We start from the raw sequence: 22,839 nt of genomic DNA, 5'->3' as shown, positions 1-22,839 counted from the left end.
TCTTAAACTCAAAAATAATTCGATTTTGTCTTTATTGATAGACTATCAATTGTTGTTAACTCAGAAGCAGATATTGAAAGCCCAGAAGCTGGGAATCGTTTTGACTCTTTACAGTAAGGGTCATATTCTCGGGCCTTTTCGGGCGCCTAAAGTCCGGAAACTTGGTCTTGTTCCAGAAAAGGGATTAAAAAGGTACTGGTAGTCCTGAGTCAGGACTATCAGTAATAAGGTATAATACTAAACTGTATTATACTCCCTCTCTACTTATCCCAGAAAAAAGCTCATTTTTCATCGAGTTATGGGCGAAAACTTGACGAAAATCTTTCTTTTCAAAAAGATTTGGTTTCGTGGCTGAAAAAATATTTTCAAAAAATCAATAGACACATCAGGGAGAACATTTGCCGAGAAGTAAAACATAAAACCAGAGATCTTGCCAACTTTACTTTGTTGTTTCGAGCCCGACTTGGTTTCGTGAGAAATCTTCACTCGTAGAGATAAAAGAATACATAGAGGAATGATTGAGCAAATGATTTTTCTTCTCATCTCTCTGTTGAAAATATCCAGAAGATGTTCGAAGTGAAAATCTTCTTCGAGAGAAAAACAAATTTGTTTCAACTTATCGTAAGTTTTTGACAATGAATTGACTTCATCAGGATAATGGAATAGAGTTGACTTATTTATGATCCCGGTAGGACCATAAACATTTATATTTATCGTTCTCAGACTTTTTCTCATAAAAGCTCTTGTTGGTTCTGATTTTATCAGGATGGATACGAGGATTAAAATATTTGGAGTATTTATTATATTTTCTTTTGGGTTTTGCATTGGAGTTCTTCTGCAACTGGAACGAGAGAATTTTCGTAATACTCGACCGATTTTGACAGGGCCGGATTCGTGATATTTAATTTCTAATAGTAATTATTTCAAAGTGCTTATAATTAAAATTATAATAAGAGAAACTTCTGCAGAAACAAAATCTTTGGGGATCGAACAAGAAAATAAAGAAAACAACACAAGCAAAAATCATTTATTCAAAAAGGCGGAATTTCATATTGATTGTCAAGGTCTTATTCTAGTGAGTCTCACTTTTATTATTTGAATTTATTAATTAAAACTTACTGACCACTTTTTAAGGGGAATGACGAAGAGCTCCTGAAAGTCAAAAAGCTTCAATCCTCGAATAAAACAAAATCTCTGAGCTTCTCGGATGGAGAAATTTCATCTTTTATTGCTTCGAAAAGCTGTCCGGAATTCGTTGCTTCTCGCAAGTACCCCTCATCATCCTCGAATTCCGATTTTCCTCTCGCCTACTCGCTGGTTCTCCACAAAAACCCCGGGCAAGCGGAACGACTTCTCCGTGCAATCTACTCTCCCGACAATGTCTTCTGCTTGCATATCGATGAAAAGGCGCCCGAGGTTGTCTTCAAAGATTTCGAAGCCCTATCAAGCTGTTTTCCGAACGTTTTTCTTGCCAAAAAACGAGAAAATGTGTACTGGGCCTCTTTCGAGCGACTCCAGGCTGATTTGAACTGCATGCAAGAACTTCTTGAGCATGAAATTCAATGGAGATATTTGATCAATCTTTGTGGGAAAGGGCTCAAAACACCTATTTTTCGAATAAATCGTTTAAAAATTGAGCCTTGAAAAGAGAAGATTTCCCACTGAAGCGAAATTCCGAGATTGCCAGTTATTTGAAATCTGCGTATCCAAAAAACTCAATCGAAACATTTCCGATGACAGTGAGTTGGAATTTGAAAAAGAAAATACGATACGAAAAGCACTGGGAACTGCATAAATATGAGACTGAATCTGAATACAAGTTTCACCCAATGATGACTGATAAAGATAAAAGTCCGCCACCAGGTGGCATCGAAATTTTCTCCGGAATCGCGTATAATTTCTTCACGAGAGAGTTCATTCAATGGGCGCTGGAAGACAAGGATGTCCGAGAATTGATTGAGTGGTCAAAAGATACATTTTCGCCAGATGAGTTTATTTGGGCGACGATTATTCGAATGAAAAATGCTCCAGGAAATGAATTTATTGTGGTAAGAACTCAATGCGAAAAAAGAAAGAAGTTCCCTAAATGATTTTATTCAGAAAAACACGGAAAACCTCAGTCGTCTAATTTTATGGCAAAACAACGTGAAAGATCATGAATGTCAAGGCTATTTCCGCCGTAATGTTTGCGTCTTTGGCAGTGGCGATGTTGGCTGGGCAAGGACATTATTTATGCTCGAAAAATTTAATTTTGATTTTTAGTTATTGAATACGCCATATTTTTTTGCAAACAAATTCGATGCAGTCGATGATTTTGCCCTGCAGTGCCTGGAGGAAGAACTTCGAAAAGAGCCTGAAATCGAGGCGAATCATGATGGGCACTGACATAATAAAACTGTAATATCCAGACGATAATGCATTGTTTTTATAAGAATTAACGATTTATAGGAATTTATATGGTTAATGTATCATAGAATGAAAATTCTTTCTGTGTCCCAATTGACATCTTATACTTACTTTCTATCTTTATTGTTGAAATTTGCCGCCTTATCACTCTGTTAATAGCGTGTTTCCTGGGGCGGGAGTTTTGTTACCTCCTCATGCTACTACCTGTAGCTGTCAAAGAGGCAGGCAGCAGAGGTGTCACGCTCTTTAGGCCGAAACCCAAATCTCACCAGATTTCACCCCAATTATCAATTTGAGAGCTCGTGACTCTTCTTTCCATTTTTTGCCCTTATCATCGAAAAAACGAAGCCGCCAGGGGGAGGCAGCGAGAAGATTAAAAAAAAGAGAAAGAGATGTTTTCGCAAATAATGAACTCGTTTATTGCCAGCAGAGAAAAGGGAGGAACGCAGAGTGGAGGAATTTCAAACGAAAGAGTTTTAGCGGCGAATTCGGATTCTAGACTCAGGAGACGGGAAATGATTTTGAAATCATGGAAGACTTTGATTTGAAAATTTTGACCTAACGAAGACCTAGTCAATCATTTTGACGAACGCATCTGAACCCGTTTTAAAGACCTCAAAACTCATCAATTCGATCATCTGGTCAAGCTCAAAATCAGCCATCTTTGCTCAGAAATCAGCCGGCAGTAAACCGAAATCATCAAGGAATCAGGGTCTTAAATTTTGTTTACGATTTTTCGAATAATTAGATGTGTGTCTGCACAAATTCTGCTAAAGTTACGCGGGTTCACGCTCATAACTTCAACTCCAATGACTTCTCCGGGGTTAACATTTGCTTTGAGCAAAAGTTCGACATGCATATTCTTTTTTCCCATAATCTTTGGTAACACTTTGTACAGTGCAAATAATGGTCTGAAGTTCGTCGTTGACTAGAAAAATCTCCATGGGTAACAAAGAGTTCGCTTCAATTTTTGCACTTGTTGACCTGGGCGGTTTTCGGAGACTTTGCTGATTTTGTATTTTATGGTCCGCTTATATAATGAGCGATGTTTCACTCGCTGATCATTTAGTGTTGCTTTTTGATAAATCGACAACTCGAAAACAAAATAAAAAAAAGATGAACATTCAATTCTTCAATTTTGAGATCCTCGAAGTAAGCCAAGAGCAAAAGCCGATGACGGTCAGGACGCAAGTTCCGGGTAGCCAAGATGTCGGGCGACATTTGAACAGAAAGGAGTTGGCCACGATGTCGAATTTGGACAAGAGGTTGAAGGGGAAAAGAGTCGGCCCACAGGAATGAGTTCGAGAAATTAAGATTTTTGAAGGGTTCTTCGTTATTTTTTGAGGAATGAAAATTTTTCTGAACTTTTTCTCAAAGACACTTTTGGACAAACACGAAGCAAAAAAGGAGCAAAAGGGAAAATACCCCTACCGAACCGGTGCGATCGAAGAAGACTACGAAGTCGGCCAAGACCTTGGCGCCGGTCAATTTGCGGTTGTAAAGCGAGTTCGACACAGGAAAACTGGGAAGTTCTACGCCGCCAAATACATTCGAAAGAGAAAAGTAAAGACGTCGAGAAGAGGAGTTCCGCAAGAAGAAATTGAGAAGGAAATTGCTGTTTTACAAGACTTAGGTAACTTCAACCCGATTTAATGATGTTTATATTTTTTATTCAAAAAACAACTCATAATCTTAATTTTGACTTCAGATCACCCCCGAATCGTTAAACTGCGCGAATCGTGGAACACTGCCAACGAAATCATTCTTGTCCTGGAACTAGTCAGCGGGGGCGAGCTCTTCGACTACCTTGCCGAGCGAGAGCAGCTGACGGAGAACGAAGCTGCCGGAATCATCAAGCAAGTTCTGGAAACGATTTCGTATATGCACGAATTGAAAATTGCGCATTTTGATTTGAAGCCGGAAAATGTCATGTGCCTACCTGGAAATGTACCGGCAGGAAAAGGGCGAAAAAATAAGAACTCTCGAATTCTAGATATTTTTTAAAACCAAATGAAGAGCCCTTATAAGGTGGAGCACCAAAAATCAAACTTGTCGATTTCGGCCTGTCCCAGCGATGCGATTTGGGAATTGAAGTCACTGCCATGCATGGAACTCCCGAATTCGTCGCCCCAGAAGTGTTGGCCTTTGAACCAATCGGCCTTGAAGCAGATTTGTGGAGCATCGGAGTCATCACTTACATCCTTCTTTCAGGCTGCTCTCCTTTTCAAGGTAACAAGAAAAAATGAGATTTATGAGTGATAATTGCTGTTTTAGGGGACGACAAGGCAGAAACATTCCAAAGAATCGCCCAGATGGACTATTCTTTCGACGATGAAGATTTTGCTGGAGTATCTCAAGATGCAAAGGTGCTAAAAGAACCTTTTTTCATTTAATAAATTATTTCAGGATTTTATTGAAATGCTCTTCACTCGAAACCCGCTGGAACGAGCCACTGCAAAGGTACAACATCTCTGAAGAATCAGCTGTCTAAAAGATTTTCTAGGACTGTCTCAAATCAAGCTGGATAAAGAGATTCACGCCCGAGGGAGTTGCGATTGACGTCGAAGCCGAAATGAGAGTTTTGCGAAGAGAACAAAAGGAACTTGAAGAAAAAGTCAAAATCAACGAAGGTAAGTTTCTAAAACCACCCTCCGAATTCCTTAATCCTTCTTCTAGGGCAGTATGAGAAGCAAAAACAAGGTGCTCAAGGGTCACTTCACCGAAACAGCCGACTTACTGCAGATACTAGTGCTGCCGGACTTTTAAGGCAACTGAGCGAGCAGCGAAAAACCCTTCAAAAAGATGTCGATGATTTCCGAACTCAACTTATTGGCAAAGAGGTAGCTTGAATCAATCTCAATCGTCATCTTCAAATTTTCTCCTAGGGCGCTCGAAGAAGAGGATCTCTAGTTCGAGAACCATCTGAAGCTCAGACGCAGAGACACTACGATACTTCCTTCAATATAAATGGTATAAATCGAATAATTGTTGTCAAATGAAAGTAAATTGATTTTCTAGGGCGGACTTTTGATGTCCAACAAACTCGACAAACAATTGGCTCTGGAATCACCCGATTGGAGCAGTCTGCTAGTGGCTTAGAAACTCACAGATCTGATATCAGGTTTGAAGAAAGTAGAAAAAATGAAATTCATGGGAAATGTTTAGGAGAATGACGAGAACAAGCCAGAATACGATGGATAGCCTCAATCGATCGCTTAACTCTTCCCTTAGCAGGTAAATACCTTTAACTTGCCCAACCCTGTTCATTTTCAAAGGTTTTCTTCACTCGGTTCCGAGGTTCGTTCACGATTTGGACCAGATCTGTCAACAACTGCATATTCGTCACTGTATTCCTCGGGTAGACAGAAGAGATTTTAGTTATCTTCTTGAGCTTTTTGTAAATTTCTGTAGAAACTGTGAATAGAATTTTATAATGAATAAGCTTTTTTATTTACAAAAGAAGGAATGCAAGCAATTTTTAAATTATAAAGGAATCAAGCTAAAAACGCAGTTTCCCAGTTTCTCGTCGATTTCCGGTAGTTTTCCTATTTTAGCTAAAAAATGGTCAATATTATTTTTCCGGGAAAATTGAAAATTACCTGGGAGAAGCTGATCGAGAGAGATACTTTCGAATTTGTATTTGATCTGGAGGAGGGTATGTTCAGAGGTGGCGGTGTAATGCAAAACGGTTGTTTCTTGATCGCAGAACTCTGCAACGAGATTCATGTTCCAGCCGACAAAGGTGACATCTTGAGGTGGAAGCTTGTCCTTGATCTGGACAATTACAGTGCCGTCTTGAATGATGGAATGATTATATTTAAAAATACGTTAAAGTAGTACTTATAAAGACATCATCGATTGGAAGCGCAAGCCATTTATGAATCTCATCGCCGACATCAGATTCGTAATATTTTGACATTTGAGAAATATTGCTCCATTCCAGTTGTCGGATATTTTTGCACTAGAAAATGGATAAATTTGTTCTTGTTTATAAAGATGGGAGTACCATTCCATAAGGAAAGCATTGAAAATTGATAACGGAGGGCTCCCAGAAACAACCATTTTCGTCGTTGCATTTGCACTGGATTGAAACATCATCAGTATTTCTGAAGTAAAAGTAGATTGAGGGGAAGATAAACATCTGACCTTGTTCCTGGAATGTGGCCATCTTCGCATCCGACCTCATAGATCGTTTTTCTTTCATTAGGTCCGCTGTATTTTCCATTTTTGCTCTTTTTCGATTGAACTTTCAAATTTGGGATGGTATTTTCAATGCATTCAGTGAAATCGGGGCAGGTGTTTTCGGACTTTTTCAGGAACTTAGAGCAGCTTTCTGGCTGCTCGAATTTCCAAAAAGAAGAATTTCGAGAGTTTCGAGCCTCTTGCTGGCTTTCTTCCTTGATTTCAGGGATTTCAGGCTCTTCTGTGATTGATTCTGGAGTTTCTGTTGTTGTAATGACAAAATCGTGCACCATCAAAATTTCCGGTTCTTCGGCTTTTTCTTTTTTAGAAGCAAAAGGATTTTTATGCTCCTTGTCTTTCATTTTTTTCTTGTCAATCGGTTTTCTTGATGATAAAACAGGGATTTTTCTAGCACTTGAAGATGCCGATGATGGTCTAGGATGATTTTCGAAAAATTTTTTCAGGCCAAAAAATCACTTTTTAACTGTTAATGCCATCTTCTCCGCCGTAAAAATTCGAGTCGACTCATATAGGTTCGGGTCGGTAATTCTAGAGTTTTAGGTACTTCCGGTCGATTTAAAAAAAAAACGTAATTCCGCTGCCGTTTTTGATACAGTTATGCTGTAAAGGCATGTAATATATCAAAATGATCCTCATGAAACAAGGAATGTAGGGGTACCAAAAAAAGGTACTTAAGTTAAGAAAAGTACCAAAAAAATTTTTTTTTCATTTTAAAGTTTTTCATTTTGGTTAATTCTCACAGCGTTCCTGCTTGAATTTTATATAGTTTGCATAACATTATGCATAGGGTTTTTCACGGAACGGCGCGGCCCGCTCTGGGGTCCATCCACGAATATTAAAAGTCTTCTATTGAAGCGAAATTGATAATTCAAAAAATGAAACCTACTAATTCAAGGGAATAGATTCATAATATTGCATTTGTTTTTCTTTCGAATGCAAGAATTCGCTGTAAGACGGTTTTTCTTACTCAATTTCGACATTTTAATCTGAGTACATCAAAATACACTCTCTATTTTCAAATATGTAGGAAATAAGATGTTTAAATTTCAGCTCTCAAAATTTGAGATTTCGGAAACTTTCGGAAGTTCGGAAATTCGGCTGACAAAATATTTAAGGAGCCGTCCTCCTTAAGTCTGTGGACAATAAACTCTTAAAAAGGGAACGGTCGTTGCTTATGGCCTTAACTTTATGCTGAAAAATTAAAAAATTAAGGGAATACCCCAACTAAAAACCCAAAAAAACCTGCACTAAGCAACCTTACTTTTAAGGGCCTGTATAACCTTAAGTTTGATATCGAGAGATAATAAGAAGGGAAAAGGTTGCAGGCAAGGGCTTGATCTAAAAGTAGCAATTGAAAGTAAGGGTTTACCTCAGATAGTTTTTGAGAAAAATGTTCACTGAACCAAATTTTCACGATTCTTGATGGGGGGGGGGTCCTTAACCGTTAAAACGTAAAAGTTTCAGCTCTTTGAAACCATCTGACGTCATTTTTGACGTCATTCTCTAGAAAATAACGAATACGATTTTGTCGAATCGACTCAAAATTGATCAGGCTTTCTGATTGGCTGTAAATCTGACCAATACAGTATTTGTACCAACAAATTTTTTAAAATCATCATGATTAAATCATGATACAAAATTGAAAAAATGAAAAAAAAAAAAATTTTTTTGGTACTTTACTATAGTAAGGTTTTTTTTGGTACCCCTACATTCCTCGTTTCATGAGGATCATTTTGATATATAGCATGCCTATATTGCATTACTGTATCAAAAACGGCAGCGGAATTCCGTTTTTTTTTTAAATCGACCGGAAGTACCTAAAACTCTAGAATTACCGACCCAAACCTATATGAGTCGACTCGAATTTTTACGGCGGAGAAGATGGCACTAACAGTTAAAAAGTGATTTTTTGGCCTGAAAAAATTTTTTGAAAATCATCTAGCAGACGAATATCTAGTCGAGATGGGCCTAGATATTCTTGAAAGAACTTGTTTAATTTGTCGACGAGATGTAGTCGTGGTCGTGGTCGTTGTTGTCGTCGTTGTTGTTGTCGTGGTTGTTGTGTTAGTCGTGGTTGTTGTTGTGGTTGTGGTTGTAGTTGTAGTATTGGTAGTAGAAGTAGTAGTTGTTGTTTGCTGTTCAGTGGTTGTTGGAATTTCCGTCGTCGTTGTTAATCCTTTTTTCGCGTTTTTCTTTTGAAAAAACATCTGTCTTCGGTAACTCATAAATTCTTGCTCGGCCCTTGCGAGGAGTTCTTCTGTTGCGATTTCCCAGATTCCGATGTCTTGTCCTGGCACAGCGCAGCCAACTGGATAAGAAGCAACGCCAACAAAACTGAGCTGGTTCAGTGTTGGAGTAATGCATACAAGAGGCATTCCTGTAAATAAATTGCAGATCGTGCTGTCTGGTTTGGGCAAAAATCCGACTCCGATAACGCAGATTTCTTGTTCATCGATGAATGTCGAGAGACCATAAGAGCATTCTTTTGAAAAGACTTGCTGAACGGGAGCTTTTGCCAGCGCCCAATCTTCCGTCCAATCGTCCCAGTACCAACCACCAACGTAGCAGTTCGGTCCGGAATTCGAGAGTTGAGGAATTTGGGTAACACTTTTTTCGGATTTTGAAGATCAAACATTAGTTGATCGAATGCAAATTTCTAAAGATGGTCGAAGTAAGTATGAGTTATCTCGAAATCCGATTCTTTGAGTACGACAAGGAAGTTGCGGTTTAAAATCAGACTTCTCCAGCTTCAAAATACAAAAATTCTCCTCTTTGTTGTTCAAGGACAATTTCACCGCAATCGTCTGAAATTCCGTCCTCACATACATCGCATTGCCCTCATCGCTGCCAAGTCCAGTGCAGCAAAAAGTATTCGTCCAGACCAAATCATTTTCAAGAAAATAGCCATTGCAGGACTCGGGACCGTTTGTGATCAGCGCCACAAATGCATAAGGATCGGGTTCAAAATTGCTTTTCTTGTCCTAAAAGGAAAGATGATATTTGACTCGTCATTTCAAGTCTCATAAAAAATATCCCATTTTGACCAAATTATCTCAAGAAAAAACAAATCATAAAATGTATTACCTCGTGACAATTAATCTTCGTGTTTTTCGGGAATTCTCTCAAATCTGGGACATCATCATACAAATCTTCAATACTAAACTCATCATCGTACAAATACGGATTCTGATAGTGCGCTGCTTCGTAATCTCCAGCTCTCACTTCTCTCTGATTAAAAAGAAATAAGGATAGCAGTAATTTCCGCATTTTGGAGAATCAAACGAAATCATGAGTTGTCATGAAAATATTATCATTTTTGCTGAGGAGCGCCATCTGGATTGGCTCTTAAACGAGGTAATAGAAAGACCTTATTTGTAAATATCTGATAGCTTTGCGGCTAAACAACGTGTTTGGTTATCGCAATTTTCGTTTTCAAAATTTAAAAAGCCATTTTGAAGCTGATTTTAGATCTGTTTTCGATGTTTGAGGCCTCTTTCTTTAAAATTCTTGAGAAAAATCAAGCTGTTCTTCATAAAAAGCGAGGCCTGCCTTTCATTCCAGTTCGACTCGAAAAATGAGGCTCTCAGTATCGTTTTTGCTCGCTTCTTCCTCTGCTCAGAGCTGTGATGATTTCACTTTAGGCCAGAGATGTCAGTCCGCTTGCAATGGAGATTTTTACAGATGCCAGGATTCATGTGATAACGGCGATTTCACGTAAGCTCTCAGTATCTTTCTTCCAAATCAAAACTTCTAGATGCGTAACTCGCTGCGAAGCTGAATCACTTGACTGCCAATCTGCCTGTCCCTGTGGCGCGAACTGCCCTCAGGGATGTTCTACCAGCGAAACCTGCGGGGGGAACAAGTTCTGCTCCTACACGAGCATTATGGTTCTCAATCCAAAGCAACATTTCCGCGACCAGGCTTTGGCTATCAATACACTTGATGATAGTGTTTCCGAAGTTGTCTTTGACTACAAATTTCTCGGCAAGTATTTGAAGAACGATCGATGAAGAAGTATGTGAAATGAATATTTTAGATCTTGAAGATGCATGCTCCGTGATTTTCCGAGGAGAAAGCTACTTTCTTGGAGGCTATCAGAGAACGCGCCAAGTTGCGAAAATTGGAGGAGAGGGATGCGAAGTCGAAGTATTGGATGACCGTCTCTCAGTTGACCATCAAGACGGCGTTTTCGGCTCTTGCAGTGTTTTTGATGACCAAGTCGCTCTCTGCTTCGCCGTTGAAAACGAAGAGTCCAAGACTTGCTTTGCTTGGGAACCTGGAATGAGGCAGACTCAACTCCCAACTGCTAATGAAAGTCATGACTGGGCGGAAATGGTCAATTTCAGAGGATCTCTTTTTACGGTTGGAGGCTGCTCCGAAGATATTTCCTATGGCCGGGGATCAGAAATATTCATGGTTTTTCAACCAAGAGGAAACCATTTCTGATCCCGAAATAAGATGCCACGGTAAAAGCGAGATTCTTGACGTTGGATCAAAGAAATGGACAAATGGTACTGACTTCCCCATCTCTCCTCTTCGCGGGCACATGATGACTGCTGACGACCAATTCGTTTACGTCCTCGCTGGGAAGACAATTGGAGGAGGTGCCGCTCTCATCCCAAGCGCGTACAAATACGACGTTTCATCTGGAATCTGGAGCGAAATCGGCAGTCTTATTCAACGCTCAAGCTGGCTCAATTCAGTCACTCAATTTAATTCGTCCTGGTACGCTGGCTATTGCGCCTTGGAAAAGGCGACGTTAGACGAAAACGGAATGATCGACTCTGAAATCATTCTTCCTGACAATAACAACTGTTACATGGAACTGTACTATGCCACTTTTGTAGAAATTCCTGCTGGGAAATGCCAGGCTTAATAAATTTTAGAAAAATTTGACCTGTTTTCGAATATTAATACTTGAGAAAAACAAGCTGTTGGCTCTGAAAGAAAAAATCATGCATATTTAGGTCAATCTGAAAAAATGAAGCTTTCTGTATCAATTTTGCTTTCTTATTCCTCTGCTCAGAGATGTGAGGATTTTACATTGGGTCAGAGATGCCAGTCGAGTTGTGACGGAGATTTTTACAACTGCAAGGATGCTTGCGATAACGGCGATTTCTCGTAAGATCTTCTTTTTTACGTGTAAAATGATTGATTCCAGATGCGTAACTCGCTGTCAAGCTGAGTTTCTTGACTGCCAATCTGCCTGTCCTTGCGGCGCAAACTGCCCTCAGGGGTGTTCTACCAACGATGCTTGTGGAGCAAACAAGTTCTGCTCCTACACGAGCATTCTGGTCCTCAATCATAAGCAGCATTTCCGAGACCAGGCGCTGGCGATAAATACACTAGATGACAGTGTGTCCGAAATTGTCTTTGACTACGGATTATCAGATATTGAGGATGCCTGTTCTGTTATTTTCAGAGGTGAGAGCTACTTCCTTGGGGGATATCAAAGGACAAGACAAGTGGCGAAAATTGGTGGAAATGGATGTGAAATCGAAATATTGGAAAGTTTTGAAAGCTCAATTTTTATGAGAATCATTAAATGATTAAATAAATTATTTTTCCAAACTTCAAAAGGACGATCGCCTCTCAGTTGGCCACCAAGACGGCGTCTTCGGCTCTTGCAGCGTTTTCAACCAGCAAGTTGCTCTTTGTTTCGCAGTTGAAAATGAAGACTCCAAGACTTGCCATTCTTGGGAGCCAGGAATGAGGCAATCTCAACTGCCGACTGCGAATGAGAGCCACGATTGGTCAGAAATGATCACTTTCAGAGGATCGCTCTTTACAGTTGGCGGCTGCTTGGAACCGACTTACGCTGGTTACGGATCAAAAATCTTTGATAAAAATTAAAAATGAAGTATTAATTTTGATCCCCATATAAGATGTCACAGTAAAAGCGAAATTCTTGAGGTGGGCTCTGATAGCTGGACCTACGGGACCGACTTCCCAATCTCTCCCCTTCGCGGTCAAATGATGACTGCCGACGACCAGTTTGTCTATGTCATGGCTGGCCGAACCATCGGAGGAGATACAAGCACCATCCCAGGAGCTTATAAATACAACGTTTCCGCAGGAATCTGGACTGAAATGGGCAGTCTTATCCAGCGCTCGAACTATTTCAATTCTGTCACCCAATTCAACTCGTCTTGGTACGCCGGTTACTGCGCCTTGGAAAAAGCGACGTTAGACGAAAACGGAATGATTGACTCCGAAATAATTCTTCCCGACAATAACAACTGTTACATGGAACTCTACTACGCTACTTTTGTTGAAATTCCTGCTGGCAAATGCCAAGCCTAATAAATTTTAAAGACAAAATAATCTTGGTAAAAATCATTTTCATTTAAATTCCGATTCAACAGAAGTTTTATGTGTTGCGAAATTGCGGCGGATAAAGGTCGTCGAAATATGAGATAATGTAGACATCGTCTCATAGAAGAGTCTGCAAAACGCTGAGCATGAGTATGCTGCATGCTCAGAGCTCAAACTTTGACCCTGGAGCGTGAATATGAAGCATGCTCATCTAAGCTCAAATGAGCTTATTATTTATTTATCACTTGCGAAATGCCCCAGAAATAGGTAAAGAATTCTAGGGACAATATTTTTGTCATACGTTTTCCTGGCTTAAAGTTAGGGATTCGTCTAAATTTTCCCAGGAGCATTGTGGAAAATTTTAATTTCTATCATTATTAATGATGCAGTAATGAATTCCATGATTTTTAAGTTTAAGGGGCTTGACGGCCCTTCGGGCCGTCCCAGCCCCGTTCCATGATTTTTAAGTTTAAGGGGCTTGACGGCCCTTCGGGCCGTCTCAGCCCCGTTCCATGATTTTTAAGTTTAAGGGCTTGACGGCCCTTCGGGCCGTCTCAGCCCCGTTCCATGATTTTAAGTTTAAGGGCTTGACGGCCCTTCGGGCCGTCTCAGCCCCGTTCCATGATTTTTAAGTTTAAGGGGCTTGACGGCCCTTCGGGCCGTCTCAGCCCCGTTCCATGATTTTTAAGTTTAAGGGGCTTGACGGCCCTTCGGGCCGTCTCAGCCCCGTTCCATGATTTTTAAGTTTAAGGGCTTGACGGCCCTTCGGGCCGTCTCAGCCCCGTTCCATGATTTTAAGTTTAAGGGGCTTGACGGCCCTTCGGGCCGTCTCAGCCCCGTTCCATGATTTTTAAGTTTAAGGGGCTTGACGGCCCTTCGGGCCGTCTCAGCCCCGTTCCATGATTTTTAAGTTTAAGGGCTTGACGGCCCTTCGGGCCGTCTCAGCCCCGTTCCATGATTTTTAAGTTTAAGGGCTTGACGGCCCTTCGGGCCGTCTCAGCCCCGTTCCATGATTTTTAAGTTTAAGGGGCTTGACGGCCCTTCGGGCCCTTCTTTTTTGATTTAAAGTTTGATCAAGTTGGGCGAGCGGCGACTTGGACAAACGGAGTCCACTCTTACTACGCCCTATTTTTCGTGTATTTCCATTAATTCACAAGAGAAAAACTTGAAAAAATTGCTCGAAAATAACCGCAGAATCCGCAGTCTGCGAACTGCGAGATTAATCAATAACTGCGGAAAATGACTGTGGAAAAATCGCAGTTTTCGAAAATTCTGCTAAAACTGCGGACTGCGGTGCGATGTGCATACATGTGCTCTGACTGCGCTGCGAAGTGCGAAATTCCGCAGTTCGCAGGTCGCACTGCGAAGATTTCTGCGATTTCCCCACTGCGAATGTACATCCCTGTTCGCAAGCGACTATGAATTGGGTCAGGAAGCCGAAGCAGAGCGACTTCCTTGTTTGAATTTTCGAAGCGGCCTTGACCTAGAGCGAAGGAATTTAATTTCGACCGAAATCCAGACCCCCTCCCAGAGACGATGTTGCTGATGACAGTCGATGAATTCGTGGATCTCCCGCTGGGACCACTTGTTTTCAGTAGAAATTCAATATTTGCCAGTAATTTAAAATGCCTTTGCAAAGAAACTTTTTTAGACATTGCAAGTATTTTTAGCGAAATATAGAGAGCAACAAAAGCAAAAGCAAAAAATAAATATGCAACTTCGATCTTTTTTTCACGCTCTTGTCGTCTCTTTTGTCGCCTCGGATGGAATAAGCTACCAGCGATATCTCAACAATGCGATGCACCACCTCCGAAGCAATATAAACTCTCAAATGCGGAAATGGAGAATCACCGAAATGGGTTACTTTGGTAACAAAAACGCGCGACTCCTTTCCAGCCGACGGAACCGTAAAAATCGCGACAGATCCTCTCTCCGAAATCGAATTCGATCGAACTACAGAAATCAAATGAACATAAAATAGACTGTTGCTCACAATTTCTTCCCTCTGTTCCCAAACGATTTATTTCAGTAAAATATGTTTAGTTAATTTTAAGGCTTAAAATTCAAGCTTTGCATTTATTCGAAAAACTCTCGAAAACTATTGGAGTAAAGATTTTCTCTTCTGGTTGCTCGAAGATAATTTCGACATCTTCAATTGTTTCTCCATTCCAGATCATTTTTTGAACATCTTGAGTGAAGGAACCGGCGAAAAGAATCAGCTCATCGTCGAGTCTCACCAATGTTGGGACAGTTACAGCCTTAACTCTCGCTATTCGTCAGTTCTAGACAGTGAAACTTACAGTAAGAAGTCTTCCGACATTCGACCATTTGAGATCCCGTAGGAGGTAGATCTCCTTCCCTTCTTCTCCTGCCATTGTCAAGACTCCATCTTCCAAAGTCAAGCATTCTCCCTTCGCATGGCCGACTGGGTGATCAGTACCAGCTGGTTTCAGCCAAGCTCCGCTAAGCTAGGGTCTTCAAAATGTTCGCAAATCAACATAGAACTACGTATTTTTGCAGACCCTAGTCGCCAAAGTAGAGCTCGGTACTGACTTTGTTGCTTCCCAAACCTCCTATTCCCACGAGATTATTCTCGTACGTACAAAGCGATCCATAGTTATGATCATCAGCAGTCCTTCCATCAGCGATTTCGAACGTTTCTCCATCGAAATACTGACACTTTTTGTACTCGTAAAAGCACAGCCAGATTTTGTCATCAAACGTCTCGATGCCCGCGATACTTCGATGGCCATATTTTGGACGGATGTCTACCTTCTCGATGGTGCAATCGTCGTTCATTTTTTGAACGCTGTACTCGTAATCATCGCCGCCGAAAATGTACAGAACGCCGCGTAGAAAAGCAAAATCTGCATAGATCAGGCTTTTTTCTGGCTCTTTTTAACCAGCTAAGACATCAAGAGGGTAAATAGGGGGCAACAACTTTGATAATTTTGCCCACCGCTGAATAGATCAAAATATAACGAGCCGCGCCTATTAGTATACTTGTCGACAAATTCGTACTCAACCGTATCCATTGACAGCCCCATATTATCCGTCATATAAAAAACCGGCGGGTAATTTGGGTACTGCCAGGACACACCGAGATGTGTAAGTCTTCTGCTTGTCCCGGAGCAGGTATAGTTTTCGCAAGGACATCCGGTGTCGCAGCCGCTCATGCACGGACACTTTTCAATGTTTGCAAGACTCTCGTCATTACAGGCAGAATAGCAGTCAATTTCCAGCTCATTAGTGCAGTCATCGTAGCAAGTTGAAAGCTTATCCTTGACTGATTCAACACAGTTGGCGTATTCAAGCTCGTTTTCTTCAAAACAACTGGGCTGATTGCAAAGAGGGTGTTCGCAACCTTCACATCCGTTTGGACAGTAGATGTTACAGGGACATTTTGTCTCGCAAAGAACGTCAGTCAGATAACATTCTTCTTGACAAGCGGCTGTTGAGCAGTTCTCTAAGCAAGAGAGGAGATCTTCTTTGCAATTAGACTCGCAGAGATCTCCCAGATCTTGATCTCTAGAAAAAATTGAAAGGAGTTGATCAAAAAGGAGAAGAATTACGGACAAAGTTGGGCGAGAATTGAATCCTTGAGAAAAATTGGAGCAAAAATGGGAATTTTCATTTTCAGAATTCCGTGGAAGCCGGCAAACGAAGACATGGAAGAGTGACAGATGGAAGAGTCATTTTTATTCGCAGAAAAATTAGTAGACCGGAAGAGTCAATTCCCATAGCGTCGATTTTTAATGATTCCGGGCAGCCTCACTAACATAAGCATTCTATTTCCTTGAAAATGCATATGCCAGGTGAGATTAACCAGCGTCACGTGATCAGTTATTTTAGGCTGAATTTCGAAGCTTACCACCATCGACTTGGAAATCTCCGCCTCTAACTTGTGCGAGTCTTTTCTCCGCCCCACAAGTTGCCTGCAGAGATTCGCGAGTCGAGGCGAAAAAATGTGAAAGTTTCTCTTGGAATCTTTTGATTGGTTGTTTGTTTGCCTGAGCATATTCTCTCGTTGGCTCGAGGCCTTGTCACACTTGCCCTCGGGCGAGAAAGTTGACAAACAATTTTTCTCGAAAATCACAATCTTTATCAAGCAAAAAATGGAAAAATCGGACGGTTATTTCACTGAATATCATTTTGGAAAGGAGGTTGTATTTATATGCCTGGGAGAACGGATCTTTTTCCGGATATCTTTCTCGATTCCCATTGTTGGGCCTCTCGATCAAATAGTCGATTGCAGCAACTAAATCGACGAAAATTGCCACTTTACCGGGCGACTTACAAAGCGCACTTCCAACTTTGAGAGCTCTTCAACAACACCAACGAATACTGCTTTTTGCCACGGGTCTTTGAAAGCCTTGGGAATCTACTGAACAAAAAGTGGGCAGAAAATTTTTTACCATAAACTTTATTTTATTCCATTGTTCATTTTAAACTTGAATTTATTGACAAAAAAGAGGATTCATCCTTTTTTGAATGATTGTCATATTTGCTCATTGACTCACTCCTCCCTTTTCAATTCGAATCCACCTCGTCGTGGAAAATTCACAAAATGAAAGTTCTTTTTCTTTCAACCCTCTTTTCAGTAGTCAAATCAGAAAGCGGTTTCCAAAAATACATAACGCTTTTTACAGAGCATCACTATACATCGACATTTACAGTGATTGTCGAAAGTAATGATCAAAAAGAGACGTTGAAAATTCCAGAAGATCAAGTTGACCTCGATCACGTGCAGATTTTTAGTGGAGAAAACGAGGATGAAATCGAAGAAGTCTCGAAAAAGAAGCCACTTTTATGCGAGTCCAGACCGCTTGATCTGGTCTTTTTACTCGATTCAAGGTAAAAGAGGAAGATTGAAAGATTCCCTGATTAAATTTTAGCCGTTCGATTTCCGAGAAGAGCTGGAATCTGCAAAAGATAGCATTGAGAAAATGAGTTCCGTTCTTTTCCCTATCGATGATTTCAACACTAGAATCTCTCTCATTCGCTACGGATCATCTGCTTTCATTTCCCATCGTCTGAATGAAGAACAGTCCTACTCTAAAATCAAAGAAAACCTTTTTCGGTAACTTTTTTTCTATTGTAGAAAACTAACAATTTTCGGAAAGACTGGAGCATACTTTTGAAGACCAGACGAATGTTCACTTTGGCCTTCGAAAAGCAATGACTGAGTTTTCAAGCTGCCCACGTGACGAGAAAAATCAGAACTCAAAGAAGGCAATCGTCATTATTACAGACGGCGAATTTACAGAACCGAAACTGGCAGTTGAAGAATTAAAAATTGCAAAATCAATCGGAGTCGAAATTTTCATCCTAGCTGTTGGTAATGAACTCATTTTTATTCGTCAAAAAATGACCGGTTTTTAGGTGACTTTGATTTGAACCTTTCTCATCACGAAATAGAGAGAACGATCGACTACATAATCCACGTCGATGATTTTGAAGAGCTCCTCGAGAAGATTTTCTTCGTCAAAAAAGCTCAATTTGAATGCTTTGATTATTTCGAAGAAGATAATTTCGATGATGACGACAATGAGCTTGAAGAAGTACATTTTCGTGATGCTTGTTTTGGAGAAAATCCTTGTGATCAACTTTGTTTCAATCAAGTAAAGCAAGTTCATAAACGCAGGGTAACAGTAAGCTCTAGAAAAACTCGGACTTGCCGAAATGTGCCTGCGAGTTCGGCTACCTCTCTGTTGGAAATTCCTGCGTCTTGGACTCTTCCTTCAATCAATCACAAATTTCAACAAGCCGATTGACGGAAATACGAAAAAATCTCACAAATGGAACAATTGATATTTTTCAAAAAGTCGCGAGCGCCCTAAAAAAGCATAAAGAAGACCTTTTATTCACTTGGATTGTTGGATGCATTCTAGGGCTGACTTTTGTTGCTGGCATCGTGCTGTTTAAAATGTACAAAAATAGGTCACGTGGCGGCAGATATTTTGAATACTCGTGATACTGAATAAACAATGTGATAGGTCAGGAATAGCTCCTGATTCCCACTACACTAAGTATCGTTGCTTCTCTAATAGATCCTGCGGCTCTCTAGAATAATCTTCGAGTATAACTGGAAATAGGTGTGTATTTCAAGTTGAGTTAGATAGAACTGAGTGCAGTGCAAAAACAGCGGCGGCGCCTCGATCCTTATCAGATCATAACGGCTTCTTGCTGACCTAACAGCTCCCCCAGTCTTCAAGTCTTCTGACGATTGGAGACTCTAGAAAAGAAGGAAGAAGTGTAGAGGTGATGAGTAGCAGAGGAGTAGCAGCAGATGAGAGTAGGAACGGAGCAGCCGGCGATGAGTCAGCGGCGCGCGAAAGAGCGAATCACAGCGCAGCCAGATGCAGAGAACTCGGAGAGCGCAGACTTTTGCCCGACGATTTTGATGAGTCAGTGACGGCGCGCTCAGCCGATCAGAGACGAGTAGAGCTAATACGACTTTTTCTTCGGATCAACTTCAATTCTGCTTGTCTTTTTGCGATTCCTGCTAGATTTTCGCTGTCTACTTGCTTCTAATTTAGAGAAATGTTCGACAAGCGCCGGAATCGGTCCCGAAGTAGTTCCAGAAAGATCAAGAGAAGTTTGTGAAGCTCGGCGAGAAGAATTCGACGAAGCTGGAGGATCCAAAGTTGCGGAGCGAGGTCGTTTCGGTCGAGTTTGCGTTGAGGTAGGTCCAGCTTTCCGCTTTTTGCTTCCGGAACTTACATTTTTCTCAGTCGGCCTCCCAAGTTTTGGAAGTAAATCGTGACCTTCCGAATAAGTTCCAGCTGCATTTTCTGGACGATTTTCATCAGAGTTGAGCGAGTCGGAGCCAGAAGATTCTAGTATTTCGAGCTCACGCTGCAACTCGGAATTTCGAAGATGAGCCAGTCTGTCAGGTACGTAACGCAAGTGCGCGCGGTGAACCCAGTCGTAATTCTGCTTCTGATCCTTGATTTTGACAACATGTTCAGATGCAGTAACGACTTCGAACGGTCCAATCCAGTCGTATCCTTTGGACTTTGCTGCTTTGGCGACCGGGCGGAACAGAGTAACCTGGTCTCCAACTAACCTGGTTGGATGACCGTCTCTCAGTTGACCATCAAGACGGCGTTTTCGGCTCTTGCAGTGTTTTTGATGACCAAGTCGCTCTCTGCTTCGCCGTTGAAAACGAAGAGTCCAAGACTTGCTTTGCTTGGGAACCTGGAATGAGGCAGACTCAACTCCCAACTGCTAATGAAAGTCATGACTGGGCGGAAATGGTCAATTTCAGAGGATCTCTTTTTACGGTTGGAGGCTGCTCCGAAGATATTTCCTATGGCCGGGGATCAGAAATATTCATGGTTTTTCAACCAAGAGGAAACCATTTCTGATCCCGAAATAAGATGCCACGGTAAAAGCGAGATTCTTGACGTTGGATCAAAGAAATGGACAAATGGTACTGACTTCCCCATCTCTCCTCTTCGCGGGCACATGATGACTGCTGACGACCAATTCGTTTACGTCCTCGCTGGGAAGACAATTGGAGGAGGTGCCGCTCTCATCCCAAGCGCGTACAAATACGACGTTTCATCTGGAATCTGGAGCGAAATCGGCAGTCTTATTCAACGCTCAAGCTGGCTCAATTCAGTCACTCAATTTAATTCGTCCTGGTACGCTGGCTATTGCGCCTTGGAAAAGGCGACGTTAGACGAAAACGGAATGATCGACTCTGAAATCATTCTTCCTGACAATAACAACTGTTACATGGAACTGTACTATGCCACTTTTGTAGAAATTCCTGCTGGGAAATGCCAGGCTTAATAAATTTTAGAAAAATTTGACCTGTTTTCGAATATTAATACTTGAGAAAAAACAAGCTGTTGGCTCTGAAAGAAAAAAATCATGCATATTTAGGTCAATCTGAAAAAATGAAGCTTTCTGTATCAATTTTGCTTTCTTATTCCTCTGCTCAGAGATGTGAGGATTTTACATTGGGTCAGAGATGCCAGTCGAGTTGTGACGGAGATTTTTACAACTGCAAGGATGCTTGCGATAACGGCGATTTCTCGTAAGATCTTCTTTTTTACGTGTAAAATGATTGATTCCAGATGCGTAACTCGCTGTCAAGCTGAGTTTCTTGACTGCCAATCTGCCTGTCCTTGCGGCGCAAACTGCCCTCAGGGGTGTTCTACCAACGATGCTTGTGGAGCAAACAAGTTCTGCTCCTACACGAGCATTCTGGTCCTCAATCATAAGCAGCATTTCCGAGACCAGGCGCTGGCGATAAATACACTAGATGACAGTGTGTCCGAAATTGTCTTTGACTACGGATTATCAGATATTGAGGATGCCTGTTCTGTTATTTTCAGAGGTGAGAGCTACTTCCTTGGGGGATATCAAAGGACAAGACAAGTGGCGAAAATTGGTGGAAATGGATGTGAAATCGAAATATTGGAAAGTTTTGAAAGCTCAATTTTTATGAGAATCATTAAATGATTAAATAAATTATTTTTTCCAAACTTCAAAAAGGACGATCGCCTCTCAGTTGGCCACCAAGACGGCGTCTTCGGCTCTTGCAGCGTTTTCAACCAGCAAGTTGCTCTTTGTTTCGCAGTTGAAAATGAAGACTCCAAGACTTGCCATTCTTGGGAGCCAGGAATGAGGCAATCTCAACTGCCGACTGCGAATGAGAGCCACGATTGGTCAGAAATGATCACTTTCAGAGGATCGCTCTTTACAGTTGGCGGCTGCTTGGAACCGACTTACGCTGGTTACGGATCAAAAATCTTTGATAAAAATTAAAAATGAAGTATTAATTTTGATCCCCATATAAGATGTCACAGTAAAAGCGAAATTCTTGAGGTGGGCTCTGATAGCTGGACCTACGGGACCGACTTCCCAATCTCTCCCCTTCGCGGTCAAATGATGACTGCCGACGACCAGTTTGTCTATGTCATGGCTGGCCGAACCATCGGAGGAGATACAAGCACCATCCCAGGAGCTTATAAATACAACGTTTCCGCAGGAATCTGGACTGAAATGGGCAGTCTTATCCAGCGCTCGAACTATTTCAATTCTGTCACCCAATTCAACTCGTCTTGGTACGCCGGTTACTGCGCCTTGGAAAAAGCGACGTTAGACGAAAACGGAATGATTGACTCCGAAATAATTCTTCCCGACAATAACAACTGTTACATGGAACTCTACTACGCTACTTTTGTTGAAATTCCTGCTGGCAAATGCCAAGCCTAATAAATTTTTAAAGACAAAATAATCTTGGTAAAAAATCATTTTCATTTAAATTCCGATTCAACAGAAGTTTTATGTGTTGCGAAATTGCGGCGGATAAAGGTCGTCGAAATATGAGATAATGTAGACATCGTCTCATAGAAGAGTCTGCAAAACGCTGAGCATGAGTATGCTGCATGCTCAGAGCTCAAACTTTGACCCTGGAGCGTGAATATGAAGCATGCTCATCTAAGCTCAAATGAGCTTATTATTTATTTATCACTTGCGAAATGCCCCAGAAATAGGTAAAGAATTCTAGGGACAATATTTTTGTCATACGTTTTCCTGGCTTAAAGTTAGGGATTCGTCTAAATTTTCCCAGGAGCATTGTGGAAAATTTTAATTTCTATCATTATTAATGATGCAGTAATGAATTCCATGATTTTTAAGTTTAAGGGCTTGACGGCCCTTCGGGCCGTCCCAGCCCCGTTCCATGATTTTTAAGTTTAAGGGGCTTGACGGCCCTTCGGGCCGTCTCAGCCCCGTTCCATGATTTTTAAGTTTAAGGGGCTTGACGGCCCTTCGGGCCGTCTCAGCCCCGTTCCATGATTTTTAAGTTTAAGGGGCTTGACGGCCCTTCGGGCCGTCTCAGCCCCGTTCCATGATTTTTAAGTTTAAGGGGCTTGACGGCCCTTCGGGCCGTCTCAG

At 41.3% G+C, this 22,839-nt stretch overlaps 3 protein-coding genes and 1 long non-coding RNA gene across 4 annotated transcripts; 3 read left to right on the top strand and 1 right to left on the bottom strand.

The window, feature by feature from the left end:
• The first annotated feature begins 567 nt into the window (after window positions 1-567).
• LOC145701258 (uncharacterized) lies at window positions 568-5,836 on the top strand. The gene is given in 15 exon segments (XM_081778481.1): window positions 568-621; window positions 1,135-1,595; window positions 1,649-2,048; window positions 2,101-2,217; window positions 3,784-4,039; window positions 4,115-4,359; window positions 4,425-4,635; window positions 4,681-4,772; window positions 4,813-4,866; window positions 4,910-5,036; window positions 5,083-5,246; window positions 5,292-5,376; window positions 5,425-5,527; window positions 5,572-5,640; window positions 5,682-5,836. Coding segments are annotated over 15 exon segments (2,541 nt in total). The 3' UTR covers window positions 5,785-5,836.
• A 13-nt stretch (window positions 5,837-5,849) lies between these two features.
• Window positions 5,850-7,021, bottom strand: LOC145703866 (uncharacterized). Its single transcript, XM_081781264.1, has 5 exons — window positions 6,553-7,021; window positions 6,413-6,512; window positions 6,247-6,367; window positions 6,006-6,200; window positions 5,850-5,960 (listed from the first exon to the last, which is right to left on the bottom strand). The coding sequence occupies exons 1-5, from the start codon at window positions 6,948-6,950 to the stop codon at window positions 5,890-5,892; spliced, it is 885 nt and encodes a 294-aa protein (XP_081637390.1). The 5' UTR covers window positions 6,951-7,021; the 3' UTR covers window positions 5,850-5,889.
• Window positions 7,022-19,376: 12,355 nt separating this feature from the next.
• On the top strand, window positions 19,377-20,236 carry LOC145704079 (uncharacterized). The gene is made up of 3 exons (XR_014134419.1): window positions 19,377-19,609; window positions 19,659-19,820; window positions 19,896-20,236. It is a non-coding gene; the product is annotated as an uncharacterized LOC145704079 (long non-coding RNA).
• Window positions 20,237-20,311: 75 nt separating this feature from the next.
• On the top strand, window positions 20,312-21,353 carry LOC145704509 (uncharacterized). Its single transcript, XM_081781961.1, has 2 exons — window positions 20,312-20,971; window positions 21,012-21,353. The coding sequence occupies exon 1, from the start codon at window positions 20,395-20,397 to the stop codon at window positions 20,722-20,724; it is 330 nt and encodes a 109-aa protein (XP_081638087.1). The 5' UTR covers window positions 20,312-20,394; the 3' UTR covers window positions 20,725-20,971; window positions 21,012-21,353.
• The last annotated feature ends 1,486 nt before the right edge of the window (window positions 21,354-22,839 follow it).

Source organism: Oikopleura dioica, chromosome PAR (assembly GCF_907165135.1).
Source record: "Oikopleura dioica chromosome PAR, OKI2018_I68_1.0, whole genome shotgun sequence".
NCBI lineage: Eukaryota > Metazoa > Chordata > Appendicularia > Copelata > Oikopleuridae > Oikopleura > Oikopleura dioica.
This window is presented reverse-complemented; position numbering and strand designations above follow the sequence as displayed.